The sequence below is a fragment of the Suricata suricatta genome, chromosome 3, assembly GCF_006229205.1.
Source record: "Suricata suricatta isolate VVHF042 chromosome 3, meerkat_22Aug2017_6uvM2_HiC, whole genome shotgun sequence".
In the NCBI taxonomy this organism is placed as follows: domain Eukaryota; kingdom Metazoa; phylum Chordata; class Mammalia; order Carnivora; family Herpestidae; genus Suricata; species Suricata suricatta.
In genome coordinates this window covers 1,879,791-1,893,836 of record NC_043702.1, presented here as the reverse complement: position 1 = coordinate 1,893,836, position 14,046 = coordinate 1,879,791, and the positions used below count along the sequence as shown (strand labels likewise).

Here is a 14,046-nt window from a genome sequence, read left to right as displayed (position 1 = left end):
GGGTCCCGCCTTGACGTCCATGCCGCTGACTGATCAAGGTGGTGACGTGACAAGTCCCCAAGCTGCGACAGCAGTGACGTGTGCTGCAGTGACCGACGTCCTCTCGTGGACCACGTCTCTGTGGCGTGTGACGCTGTTGGACGCCGTTTTACCCGCAGTGGGAATTCGGTCGACCCTGGAGTCCGTCCTCGCGCCAGACCGCGTCACCAGCCGAGCGCACGCATCGTCCTGACCCTCCGCGGTCACGGCGGCCGTCCTCGGGCATCGTCAGCAGCGGCAGATTCCCCTCGGGACCCACTTCCTTGGCTCGGCCCCAAGCAGCAACTCCTCATCCGTTCCAGATCCCCCCAGCCTGCAGCCGGGCACTCGGTCCGGTCCTCCGGCCCCGCTGGTCACTCTGGCTGTCCTGCGCTCCCACCCGTCTGCAGCGACTTCCCGCACGGAGGGCTGGCGTCTTCAGTTTGCATGAAAGGACAACATCCACGACCTGTGATCGAGGGGCGTGTGTGCACCGCCTCGCGGCGAGTGTGCGGACATCCGGGCTGCTGCCTAACGCGGTCGTATTTCAGCGTCCTCTGGAAACACACACCTCCTGGTCTGGGTTCGGAGGCAGTAAGCACAACGCAGGAGGGGGAGTGTTTTCCGCGCCGAAGTGCCGGGTGCATCCCGTCCTGCAGAACCCGCGGGGCTGCGTGAGGTTTGCTCCCCGTGACGCTGCACAGTCACGAGCCAACGACCGCCGTGGAAAGCACGTGCCCCAGACGGAGAAACTGTTGGTCACGAGTGCGAGGCGCACCGACGAGCCGCGTGGAGGAGAGCATGACGGGGGCCGCCGAGGAAAGCACGCTCCGCAGGATCGTAATCACCCAGGGACGAAATGAGCAAACATCCTAATGTCTGCAAAGTGGTAATTTCCTCTTTATAATCACTCTATTTTTTTTCCCCATAATTTATTTTTAGAAATAACGCAGCCTTCGGAGAGCTGCTCAGGGCTGACTGCCCGCATGCACGGCGCTGGCGGCCTCCATCCGGCAGGCTCACCAGCTCCCACGCGCTCCGTGCACGACTGGGCCCGGCCGCATGCCCCGCCTCACGCTGGGCCTCCGGGGCTGGAGGGGGCTGCTGTCTCCAGGCCCGGGGAGCCCGCTTCCTGTGTGTAAGGTGCGGGGCTTGTCCAGACCCCGGGGCCCTGAAGGACGGCAGTGAGAGGAGGCACAGAACATGCCCCCGTGTCCCTCCCGCAAGGACCCACGTCCCCCTGCGCCCGAGTAGGAGCAGTCAGCTCGGGTGTCACGAGGCCCGAGAAGTCTCCTCGGGAGAGGTCAGGTTCTAACAACACCTGAGACCCGCAGAGGCCCCCGAGGCGGGACCTGTGCACCCTTGCCCCCCATACGATGTCAGCCAGGATGGCCCCAAACTCCTTGTGAGCCCTTTCCTAGCTTCCCATCGGCAGCAGCTTAAATGACATGAACACGTGACTTGCAGAAACGCACACTTAATTTAAGCAGGAACCACGCAGAGCCGCCCCCCACCCCCACCTCAGGCAACACAAAATGAACCACGAGTTCGTGGGGCCCAAAGTGGCCTGTCCTGCCAGGGAGCGGGTCCCCGGCCGAGCCCCGGGGCGAAGACAGGAAGCGCTCGGTGAGGACCTCAGCCCTGCAGAGCAGGGGTGTGAAACGCTGTAATGATCTAGAGGGTACTTAAACGGCGGGCAGGAGGGGACGTGGGGGGAGCTGCGGAGCCGGCGCGAATCGCCGCACACTCGTGCGCACAAGCGTCTCCACCAGGAGATGGAGGGCTCAGCCCTGCGCCTGTGCACCCCCAGCAAGGTCCGTCACCCCTGCGCAGGGGGGACTCGCTCCTACATGTTTAGGAGGGAAGTTAGGGGACTGTACTCACGCTGTGCCCTCCTGTAAGGTAGCGGGGGCTCGACAAGAATTAGAAAGTCCTCCCACTCAGGGGGCCCGTCGGCGGCAGAAAGCCCTCCGGCTCCTCCGTTCGCCGAAAACTCTGCGCCGAGACGGCCCCCATGCAGACCCCCCAGCCCATGGCCTCGCGCAGCGAGTATGAAGTTCCCCTGCTCTTCCTGGGGACCGGCCGGGCTGCAGCCTGCTGTGGGGGCAGCTGCCGGCCAGCCGGCCTCCGTGCCCTGGGCCTGGTGCAGGGCCGGCCCGTGGTGGGAGCTCCAGGGACACGTTGGCAATAAACAGACAGAACAAGGTGAACAAGGGAGAAAAGGAACGCACAGAAGGAAGGTCCTGGGAACTGCTGCCTGGAAAGTCTCCCCGGTCTGGTCAAGGCCACGACCGGCAGCGCCCCTGGAGCACCCTTCCTCGCCAAGCGATCCCAGAGCCCTCTCCGTGCCCATGCCCCTCCACCTGCAAACCTCGGCCACCTCAAGGAAATCGACTGTCTGAGTGCGCTGCGGGGCCGGTGCAGGGAACAGGAAGGGCCAGAAAGCCCGCACTGACCTCGGCGGGGACGCTGGCCACGGCGGGTGCGATCCCGTTCTCGGTGCTGACGCTCCCGGAGCTGTTGTTGGGCGAGCTGGGGGCGGAGCCCGGGGCGCTGCTGCAGGCCGAGTCTGTGGGGCGAGGAGACATCCGTGAGCCAGGCTGGGCGCAGGGGCTCTGGCAAGGCCGCCGCACGGGCTCACCCCGCACTGGGCCCGGGGCCTCCCGGGGACCTCTGCTTTCTGCCTGCTGACTGGCCCAAGTCACATCGCGAAACAACATGACCTCAGTCCCCAAATGGGAGCTGTGAGTCTAATTCCCTGTGTTCAGTTTTGCTACTGACTTCCTCTCCAGCCCCGCAAAGGTGCGGCTCTGTGGAGGCCCCACGTGAGCCGTTTCGGCTGTGCACGTTACCATTTCTATTTCCCTTGAGTTTCAAGACGATCCTAAACATCAAAAAGATAAGCCCTTAACACTCAGCAAGAACCTAACCACAGAAGACCGGGAACCCCGGAAGCCCAGGGACTCTGAGCAGGGAAAGGTCAGGTTCCCCGTGCTCGCTAACACAGCCTCGGGCCACCGGCTCCTCCGGAGCGATAGCCTCTTGTTTCTCCTGGGCAGAATAAGACGCCAGGAGCCGGCAAGGGAGCAACGTGGTCAGCCCGAGCCCCTCCTCGCTGCCACGGGAGCGGCGGCGACACCGGTGTCCGTGGGAGGCTCTCTAGTTCTACGCTCTGGGGTTACGGGCATCTTAGCGAGGGCATCACCCTGGACGGTGCCCTCTGTGGCCTCTGGTCCCCGAGATTGAGCAGCTGGCAGGCCAGTGACACCTTTTCCGGCTCTCGGAGGCGGCCTGGCCACGGGAGTCTTGCACGGTGACAGCCTGGGGCCAGGCTCCTTGTACTTCAGGGACTGGGAGCCGCTGGGAAGGGCCTGGGGGGAGGAACCGGGATGCTTTCTGCACAAGCCACTCCCCCTGCTCCCTGGTGAGGCCGCAGGGCCCTCAGCTGCGGTCCCCGGGGCCCTGCTGCAGAGCCTTCCCTGCTGGTCCTGCCCAGGCCACCCGCCGGTTCCGCCAGCTTCCTGCAAACGTGCGCCCCCAGCAGGGTGACCGAGCGTGTGAAAACCTGGGGCACTAAAAACAGACGTCCAGCTCTTCGCCCGTTTCTGACTCAACCACACGGACTGTGTTTCACTCAGCTTCCAGGAAAGCAGGATAACACGTGACCACGAGTGTGCAATCGTGCTGTTCGTGTCTGCACGAGCGGGCCCTGCGCGGCCTGGGCTTGGTGGCGGGACGGCACCCACAAGAAAAGCTGGGAGCACACCTGCCCGCGGCGGGCAGCAGTGACTCTGGCTCACCCGCGACCTGGGCTCCTGCCGCACACGCGGCTTTACCCACCCTGAGCCCGATGGGCCCCAGGCCCGCACCCCACGCCTGCACACACCGGGGGGCCGCTTCTGCACCCCCACCACCTTCCTCCAACTCCTTCTTCTTCTGACTCCCGGAGAGCCGGCTCTAGCGGGGTCTGAGAGGCCCGGGAGCCGGTCTCCTCTCATCTCCCTGCCGGCTGCACTTACCTGCCAGCCGCGCCCCGGCCCTGCCTGCCCCCTGCTCCCCCGTGCGCTCTGGAAGCGGCACAACCCGGTACCCGTGAGCTGGGGTGGCCACCGTCTGGTCTCTCAAGTTAGATGCTGAGCTCCGTGGGGGCGACGGCCTGCATCCTGCTTTTACGTGCAGCCTGAGGCCGACTCAGAGTCGCCCAAGCCCGTCACAGGCTGCCCACGTGAACAGGCGTGCCCACGATGCTGCCCAGCAGGTGCGGGGCCAGACACGCCGCACCGGCTCATCCGTCTGTCAGGGCGGCCCATGCCGGGCACCCCTCGGAGAAAGCAGAGCGGCACCCGTGTTTACACGGGTCCTAAGTCACGGCTTCGCATGGGATCCCCCAGCCGGTGAGACTCTGGGACTCAGAGCGACAATGCTCATGGGATCAGACAGGCCGAGGTGCAGACTCACACAAACACTCAGAGGCAGGCACTTACATTAGGGGTTTCTGTCCAGCTCACGGGCCCTGGAGCGCAGTGGGTCGGTCAGGGCAGGAGGCCACCACAAGGCCTCTCCTCCTCACTCAGAGGCGCTGAGCTCGGACCCGTGTGCGCGGTGCTGCCCACTTACATGGGGACCAGCCCCAGGGAGCCTAACACTGACAGACCGCTACCCAGATCCTGGGTTCTCAAGTGAGGCCCCGTGCCTTCCGCTAACACGGCTCCTCCCCGCCTCCACCCCAGGCTCCTTTGTCCGGGTGATTTCAGGAAGGTTGAGGGGGGGCCCGCAGAAAGCAGGACGCACGCTCTGGGCTGGGGCGTGCCCTCAGAACGAGGGTGTGCTCTCCGGACAGGTGTGTCCCCTGCAAGTGGGGTGCACCCTGAGTGGGGTGCATCTCAGGAAGCGCAGAGCCTCCTCAGGAAGGAGGGCGCCCCTCAGGCCTGGGCTCTGCTGGGGGCGCACTTCTGCATGTCCACCACTAGGTGGGGGCCGAGAGCAAGGCTCAAAGGGACAGAGGAAACAGGGCCTCCCTCCTCTGTGCCCTTTCCAGCTGCCGGGCCCCTGCTAGGGAGACGCCTATGCTGCCCCGCGGCCCGGACAGTGTAATAGGTGGTGAGCAGGTCAGAACCATGTGATTCACCACCAAGAGGGCAGGACCGGGGAACCTCAACTTAAAATTCCTGGAAACGCCCGGTGTGATGCCAGGCAGGACTGCCCTGACCAGCCCTGGGCCGTGGACGCCACAGCCAGTGGCCGAGGCCGGGGGCAGACAGTGGGGCAGGGGCTACTGAGGGGCCCCCGCTAGGGCACCGGCTGCGGCTCTCGGCTGCCCCGGGGCCGAGACTGCCGGGCGGCGATGCAGGGTCTCAGACCAGTCCAGGAACAGCTCGCGGCAGAAGAGCCTCACGGAGGAGGTGCTGGCCGGGCCCCCACAGCTCCCGGGACGTACCTGTGACGTCCAGCGGACGCTTCTTCAGAGCGGTGACCACCGGCCCGTCTTTTCTGCGTAACAGGGGGCTGCTCCGCCTCTCAGCCACCTTCTGCTTTAGCCTGGACCGCAGTTTCAAATTGGGTTCGGAGGCTGCACAAGAAGGAGACGTCATTAGTCAGACGCTCACAACGGGGGTCCAGCTTACCGAGCTGGCAGTTAAGGCCATGCGCCTGTCAGGCGAGTGTTCCCCGGACGCTGCTGCGCTGTGGCGGAGCAGAGCATCGTGCCGTCCCCCTCGGAAGCCCCCCAGGATGCAGAAGGGCCATCTGATGCCTTCGGGCATGCTTCTTCGGACAGGATTCCGGATCTGTGCGGGCGTCTCGGGGCGCCGGCCTCGAGTGTTACTACGGCCTCCACGTTCTACGCTTCCTCGTTCATCTGAGCGTCAGAAATTCCTCCCACATCTAACCACCCGGAAACCAGACGCTTGCTGGGGCTCCCGACTGCCTCTGCCAAGGGGCCACAGCGGGGGCGCAGCCAATCTGCGAGTGGCTGAGGGAGCCATTCCCCCGGAGAGCGCCTGACCCCGGACACAGGCGCTTCGGCCTGCCCTGGTTTGTGAACAGCTCTGTGCTCTGCCAACCTGCGAATCTGAGCCCACAGTGGTCCCCAAGCCTCTGTGCCTGGAGCGCATCCTGGCCCGCAGACCAGTCAGGCTGCACCCTGGGGGGGTGTGGGGGACACCCCGGTGCGAGCCGCCTGGGCAGAGGGCGGAGGTGCCTCATCCGGACGCCTGTGCAGGAAAGTTCCCGAGGCCACCAGTGTCTAGGGCCGGGAAAGGGGTAAGGTTGCCACTGGGAGACATTGGAGTTTGGGTTTTACTTGACTACTTTCCAGTTTCTACTGCTTGTGTGTTTGCAAATTAGCCCGTTTTTACCTTGTTGTTTGTTTGTTTTTAATCAGCACCCCTGCTGTTTTTAATCTTTCTGGAACAGGAAGTTCACTGCCCTCCAGGGTACCAAGCAATATAATCGAATTTCCCCCTGGAGTCAGAACTAAGACGGTTTGGGTTTTAGGAAGCAGGCCCTGCATGCATGTGAGGATCACTGTGACTCTGCCCCTTGGGGGGTGGGGAGGCTGGAGCAGTGGATTCGGGGACCCCTCTCCCCCTGAAAGAGGCGGGGTCTGTGGGCCCTGGCGGGGGGGAGGGTGCAGCGGGCCACCTGGGTGCAGCGGGCCACCTGGGTGCAGCCTCCCGGAGGAAGGGAAGACGTGCCTGAGCAGCTGCCGAACCCCCCACGGCCCCCTGCTCCCGAGGGCGTGGAGGTGGCCCTGGCACTGTTTGGGCTCAGAGCGAGGCCGGCTCACTTGAAGGACTTCACGGCAAAGAACAGTGGGAGGGATTCGCCTTCTCCACGGGCTGGAAGGTCCACTTCCATTCCTTTCACACTTGTTTTGAGACCCCTGCAGAATTCCATGTTCTGCTCATTTCCCTGTTAGGCCGAGTTCCTCGACGCCCCTCCCCACGCGGAGAAAGCCCCACGCCCGCCTGGGTCACAGGCAAGGACATAGTCGCTCTTCTGATGCCACCGGGTCTTTGCTGAGAGGACACCAATGGTCCTTTCAACAACCTTCCATTGGAGGAGGGACAGCAGGGCAGGGTAGCCCTGGGAGGGCACTCTTCGGGATGCGGGTGGCGACAGGGTCACCCAGGCTAGCCGCAGACTGGTCCCCACCTGCCCCTCAAGGACCCCAGGTCCCCTGTGACCTGCAGCCTGCACCAGGCCGGCCCCGAGCCCGTTCCCACAACACAGGGCTGCTGTCACTTGTCCCCAGGCTGCGCCCCACCCTGTCCGGACCACAGGACAGCCGTACGCTCCTCGCGGTGGCACCTGAAAGGATTCTGCTCATCTCTCTGCTAGTCTCCCCTGCCCCACAAGTGCACGTGCAAGTACAGCCACTCTAAGGACTTGCCCTGCCTCTGGGGCTTCAGGGAAGCTCAGCACACCGCCCTCCCCCCCGCCCCTCGTGCGGTGCCCACTGCAGAATGGAAACGAGGGACACTGGGTTCAAGATGTCAAGCGTCTCAGTTAAGATGAAAAAGCAGGGCATTAAACTGAGCAGGGTGGGCCCCACGCACAGCCCAGCTTAGGGCACCAGAAGGGCCCCACACGCGGGCTGGGCCCCTCCTTGTCTCTCTGGGGCTTCCCAGACCACCGCCCCACGGAGCCCCAGGTGCAGGACCGGGGGGGCCAGGGGGGAAGGGCGGTAGTCCCTTCACAGTGCAGGTTCCGGGCTGGCTTCCCCCTGTACCGCCCCCCACGCCTGCCCCGGGGCCTTGGCTGGGCTGCACAGGGCTCTGAGGCGCAGCCCCGGCCCCCGCGCCTCGCCCGCTCCGGAGAAGGCACATGTCCGGCAGCTGCAGGTGCAGGCCTCGAGCAAGCTCAGACGGACCGCGCAGACCCCGCAGGGGCGACGTGGCGACCCGCAGTCCAGCTGTTCCTAGGCTTCGTTCTTGAAACTTGAGGAAAGCGTGTGGCCCGGGCAGCTCTGCACGGCAGGCCGCCTACGAGACAGCAGACCACAGAGATGGTACCCGCCACGGGCGGGGCTGCACGACCCCCACAGGCGGCTCCTGACAGTCCTCGGCACGCAGGCCAGCTCCCACGTGGCCAGGGGGGAGGACACGCCTGGAGTTGTCCCTTCGAAGACAGCGGCAGGTAGACTGAGAGCCTGGGCCCGAGAAAGAGGCGTCTGGGAGGAGGGAGGAGGGCCGCGTGCGGTGCTAAGGGAGGGAGGATGGGGGCGCTCCCTGCCGCGGGCTCTTTCCAGGCCAGAGCCGGGGCCTCTCCCGCAGCGTGCCGCCCGGGCCCCGCGACCTGCTCTGCCGCTCTGGGTTGGGTGAAGCTCAGCACCAGGTTCCAGAACTGGCCCCCAGCCAGACAGAGGCCCTTCTGGTGAGCTCACGGATTCTCGTGAGCGAACCCACAACTGCTCTAGGTGGAGGAGTGAGCGCCCCGCACCCAGGCTAAGGAGAAGAGGGCCCCCGGGGCACCCTCCCTGTCACTGAGAAAGGAAACCCCGCTCGTGCCCACGGGGTCCTCGGCTCCGCTCTGCCCACGGCTCCCGACGCCTCCCACCGGCTCGTCAGGGACCCTGGCCTCCGGGCCCACAGCCGTCCTGGTGTGGCCCCTCTGTCTCATGCACCCGGACCGCCAGTCAGGCACCACTGATGGGGCCTCCCTGCACTCCTGGCTCTGGCTTGGGGTCTGCTCCCTGCGCCACACTGACCCCGCGGGGGCACAGCTCTGACTACTGACGCCCCACGTCTTCTGTCTTTAGGGCGGGGTGGGGGCGGGGGAGCCCTCCAGCCCGTCCCCCAAGGCCTTGTCACTCAGGTAAAGGTAAAGATGCTGGTGTGATTGTCTTGAATCACGGAATCACCCATAATCCTCTGGATAAAACAGGGTTTGTGTTTATGAAGAAAAAGCTGCGGCACTGAGCCTCATTTCCACTAAGGAGGGTACCCAGGAATTTCCCACAATGCCCTGCACCCGCAGGCTCCGCGTGCTGCGCTGGCGACCAGGGTAGTTGACGCTCCACAACTGGCCACAGCCTGCCCTCGCCTCTGGGGCAAAGCCTCTGGGAGGCACCCCTCTGGCCTCTGGCCTTCCGGTCACCCGCATGGCCTGGCCAGGGCCACTCTGACCTTTCTTAGAAGCCACTGCCCACTGAAACCATAGCTGCTGGACAAAGTCCGAGAACGCCTGAGTGAATAACCTTCTTCTTCTGGATACAGGGCAGCACATGCCCCGCGGCGCCCTGCTGACACGTCCCCCAAGGACACAGCGACTTCCTTTCCTGAACACGTTCCCCGACCCTGGACCCCCGGCCACCCCCGCTGCCCAGGCCCGGCCCAGGGCCGGTGCTGAGGGCCAAACGCTGGCGGGCTTGCTCCGGCAGGACCCCGGCTCCGTCAGCGGGAGCCGCCGTGTCCCCGGGCCCACCAGGGGATGCTCTGAGCTGTGACAAGGTCCAGCAGGCCACTGCGAGAAGGTGAGCCGGGCCGCCGTTTGCCACTGAGTTGAGAGTTGAAAGGCAGGTGTACTCACGTGAGGTTTGCGGGGTTTGGCATGAACCATAAGGAAACGCTTGAGCATTATCATTTTATAATGGTGTTCTCATAATAATTTTAAAAAAAGAAAATGAAATACTTGAAAAGAAGTTGGGATTCCCTCCGGGTGCGGATCCCAGCCCGGCTCAGCATCTGGAGGCGGGGGAGGGGCCGGCCAGGACCCCGCGGCACTGACCTGTTTTTCGGAGCGGGAAGTCGTCTTTGGTGTCGTACATCCCCAGGACCGGGTGGTTGTAGGACGCGGACACGCCGCTCTGGGGCGGGGAGCTCTGGTCCAGCGAGCTGTGCTGGGTCTTCCTGGAGGGAACGGGCAGAGACAGGCGGCCGGTTAGCCACGGCGTCACATCAGCCCCGGATCGGCTCCGGCTGCGCACGGAGACCGCACTCCAGGCCACACTCGGGAACCCGGCCGAGCACCGCCTCCTCTGTCACCTGGTGCCGGCAGGAGTGGGGACCTGTGCCACGCCCCACCGCCGCCCTGCTCCGGACGCTCCCTGCACTGACTGCTCTCTGGTCACCCACAGCGTCACCACCAGCCACAGAGCGGCCCATCCTCGGGGCAGACGGGGGCAGGGGGGGCTGAGTGTGCACAGAACCAAAAGGCGGCTAGAGGTGGCTGAGATCTGGGGGTGCATTTGGAGCAGGTGATGGTGAAGTTTGCAGTCCCCAAAGGGACATCCCTTCGGCAGAAAATACTGTCTCCATTTGCACCTCTAGAGGAACCAAACCCACCGTGGCGGCCCACACCTCTGAGGACGACACCTTGGGGCTGGAAGCTGATCCCAACCACCGGCCTCGCAGGATCAGTCCCTAACCAGGGAGACAGATCGGGCTCCGGGAGGAGGGGCAGCGGGGGGGGAGGGGTGTCCAGGCTGGGGAAAGCGGGGCCGACGGCCCTCGGGAAGATCATCAGCGATCTGTGGGTTTGGGGGGACGGCCAGCTGAGCCCTGCTGGAAGCATCCACACCAGGCGTAATGAGTTCCGCGGCGTCCTTAAACTGTGTAATCTACTTAATGACTTGAAACAATTTGCCAACTTAGTTATTTGGCATTTGTTAGACTGTTTATTTAAATCCACAGCACTCCACATCTGCGCACCTGGCGTTATCTGAATGAAGAATGTGAGCTCTTAAATGCCTACAGGTGGATATTTAAATGTCTGAGAGCAGACTGTGCAGAGACCGTGCTGTTCACAGAGACCCGTCCGGAGAGCGCGGCCCTGACATGTGGGCTGCGGGGCTCAGCCCGGCCGCGTGGCAGCAAGGTGCTCACAGAGCCCTGGCCACGGCCCGCCAGGCGCCCGCCAGCCCGGGCAGCGCGGCTCCTCATCAGGACGCCCTCGCGTTCCCGGGGCAGCTGTGCCCCCGCACCGGGATGGCCCGCTGGGCGGCTGCCGCAGGCGGGAAGGCCTCCCCCAGTGCCCCCAGTGCCCCCAGTGCCCCCAGTGCCGCTCGCTCCAGGCCTCCCGGAAGGTCTGAGGACAGCGCTGTCTCTACCGAGCTGCATCTCCAAGAGGGGCCCTCGGTCAGCTCCCCGTCGCTCAAGGCCAAGTTACGATGTGGGAAAGAACTCGCCTTCTCTCGGTGAGGAAGGCGGCAGGACCTGCGTGTGCGTGAGGAGACTGGAGAATAGAAGTGACGGCTAATGACGGAACATTACTGTAAACTGTATCTAGTGTCGTTAGACTTGAACTGCGGCTTGTTTACAATCAGGCCGCGAGCTGGAAGCCCTGATGGAGATCCAGTAGATTTTCCCTTCGGGCTTGCTGTCTCGGGACGCTCTCAGCATTAATCCCCTCCCCCCGCCCGCCCCGGTTCCCAGGCTGGCCTTCAGAGGACTGGCGACAGGAGCGGGCACGAGGGCGCCCCGTCTGGGCCCAGAGACCGAGAGAGTGACTCCCGGCAGCACAGCCCAGCTCCTTGCGCCCCGCGGCCCTGGGGTGCCCGCCGCACAGGCCCACGGGACCCCCCCAGGGAAAGCCCGCCCGTCACAGCCTCCGGGGGCCTCGTGCGTGTGCGCGCTCCGGGCCTGGGTCCTGGAGGGAGAGCACGTCAGTGCTGCCCTGGCTGCACGCACACCGCAGGGACCCGCTCTCACCCACACCGGCCACACACTGATGTGCACTCGCGCACATCTGTGCTAAGCATCGTGGGTGGAGCCGAACCAGGGTCAAAGTTCAGTGTTCCCTCCAGGAAGACCCGGCCTTCACCATCACAGTCACTCCACAATGTCAGGTTCAGAGTGAGTAAACAAGACAGCTGCCAAATTCACCACGGACAGACCTGTCCCCTGGCCGGCTTCTCTGAGACCATCCTCTTCCCCACGCTAGCCTGGCACCCCAAGTCCCTCCCAGGAAGCTGAACCCAGGGCCCTACCTCGGGGAGCCCTGCTCGCGCTCCCTCCTGGGACCCTCACCTGCCATCAGCCCTGCGGCCCTTCCCTCCAGTGCAAGCTCCCTCCTCAGTGCTCCGTTCCTGCCAGGACCGCCCCTCAAGGACAGGAGGGACGGGCTCTCCCAGCGCGTGGGCTCTGTCCTGTCACATAAGAACCCGTCACCTCCCACCGTGGGCTCCCCTGGCACCATCCTCGCCAATCTTCCCCCACCACTGCGGCCACCAGCGAGAACTCGGACGCAGGGCCCACGACGCCTGCTTGCCACCAGGTGACCTCCTCTAGGCTCACGCTCTGGGGCTCCTGGCCAGCCTCGCCTCCCTGGAGCCTGGTGCCTCCCGGCCTGCTGACCACAGCTGCTACTGCTGCACCGCCGCTGAGCCTCCCTCCCGCCGCAGGCCCAAGAGCCCCTCCTGCCCTCTGGCCGCCTGCACAGGCCTGGGGTCCCCGGTGCCCCAGCGCCTCCCAGGCTGAGGCCCCGCTCCTGCTCCCCTTCCTGCTGTCTTCAGTGCAGACCGCGCGGAGACCACCTCAGCCGCTTCCCACGCCTCCTTCCCTGGGGCGTCAGCCCGGCAGCCCCTGACCCCAGGGGAGGGTCGCAGCTCTCCCCACGAGTACCCAGCCGTGGGGCCCGGGCGCCGCTGCAAGATCGCTATGGAACGCTCCGCGTGGCGGCTCTTCGGGGCGCTGTGGCCTGTGCTCGTCTGTGGGAGTCGTGTCCCCGGCTGAGCTGCGCGCCTGCAGCGTGTTTCGGCGTGACTGCAGCGTCAGGGACGGAGCGGCGAGTGGCGGCGGCACACACAGGGGGGTGGCCGTCTCTGCCTCGGAACCAAAGGGCCTTCTGACTGGTAACTGGGGTCGCCCGCCAGGTCCACGGGACCGTCTCAGCGGGATGTGGCGGGGCTTTATTGAGCACAAATAGCCGTCTGTCTGGACGCTTCAGAATAATTACAGTTTTCCCCAATGAAATGGAAGATAACCATATTTTGATTTATGAAAAGTGCCTTATGGATTTGCTGTAAGAAATGAAATCACCCTTGAAAACAGGAGAAAACCAGGTTTCAAGTCAAAACCCTGCAAAACATCCTCGATTGTGGTTTAAGGGTCACGTGCACTCGCCCTTCTGCTCCGAATGCGGCCTGCGCGACGGTCGCCTGCACAGCGCGCTGGCGCTCAGGGGACATCCCTCTGCAAGCGAGCATGCTGGCGACTTTCCCGCTGCGGCGCACCAGCCTTCAGCCGCCAGCAGGGGTGAGGCTCTCCCGTGGCGTCTGCCAACCCCGTGGGCTCTGGGAAAGGGCCCCTCACGCAAACACGAAAACCAGCACGGGCGCCACGGACCTGCCTGGCGGTCAGTGAAACACTGAGTAGAAATCCAGTAGGTGCACACGGACAATTCAGACCACAGTGCCAGCTTAAGTGACTCCTTTTGTGGCCAAAATATATGGGGAGAAGAGAACTGGCCAGTCCCCAGCCTCGCCGCGTCACTCAGAGACCTGGATGACCCTCGCGCATCTGCCACCAGACGCTTCCGCTGTCGCCCGTGTCTGTCCGTCCCAGCCCGCCCGCCTCCCAGGGCAGAGAGCTGAGGCCGCCCAGGCCTAGGGATGATCAGCGGGCACTGGGGCCCCAGGGGGAGGCCGGGGCCGCGCGCGGACACTTACCCGTACCAGTAGCGAGGGTCGCTGGAGATGCAGTGGTTCAGGTTCCGGTGGGCCAGCGCCTTCTTCTTATTGAGGACAAACTCCTGCAGCTTCATCTTCACTTCCGTGCTGGCCACCGCACCTGGCGCAGGGAAAGCACACACGGGTGACTGCGGGCCGCGGCGGGCAGGACGCGGCGCCCTGCGCTGAAACGGCGGGGTGGGGGCCAGAGGCTCTGAGTCGGGCCTGCGATCCGAGGGCTTCCCGGAGGAAGTGGGGGGGCCCCGAGAAGTGTTAGGAAGGGCTCTCTTGCGGGAACGTGTTGCACAACTGCGCTCGGCCTAACTCAGGTCATCATGACAGCCCCGGGTCGCCTCCCACACCCGCTGCTGGGGGCACCGTCAGCCTCTGACAGAAACACCACCGGGAAGTCAGCGCGG

The 14,046-nt window shown here is 64.6% G+C and overlaps 1 protein-coding gene across 3 annotated transcripts in view; it reads right to left on the bottom strand.

Annotated features, from left to right (window-relative positions):
- Positions 1-14,046, bottom strand: part of HDAC4 (histone deacetylase 4) — a 236,661-nt gene that overhangs the window by 53,331 nt on the left and 169,284 nt on the right. For all 3 annotated transcript variants that reach the window (XM_029933520.1, XM_029933523.1, XM_029933522.1), the window contains 4 exons: positions 13,628-13,748; positions 9,748-9,869; positions 5,456-5,587; positions 2,475-2,587 (listed from right to left, as the gene is read on the bottom strand). In XM_029933520.1, the coding sequence (XP_029789380.1) occupies positions 2,475-2,587; positions 5,456-5,587; positions 9,748-9,869; positions 13,628-13,748 (488 nt within the window). The remainder of the gene's footprint in view (positions 1-2,474; positions 2,588-5,455; positions 5,588-9,747; positions 9,870-13,627; positions 13,749-14,046) is intronic.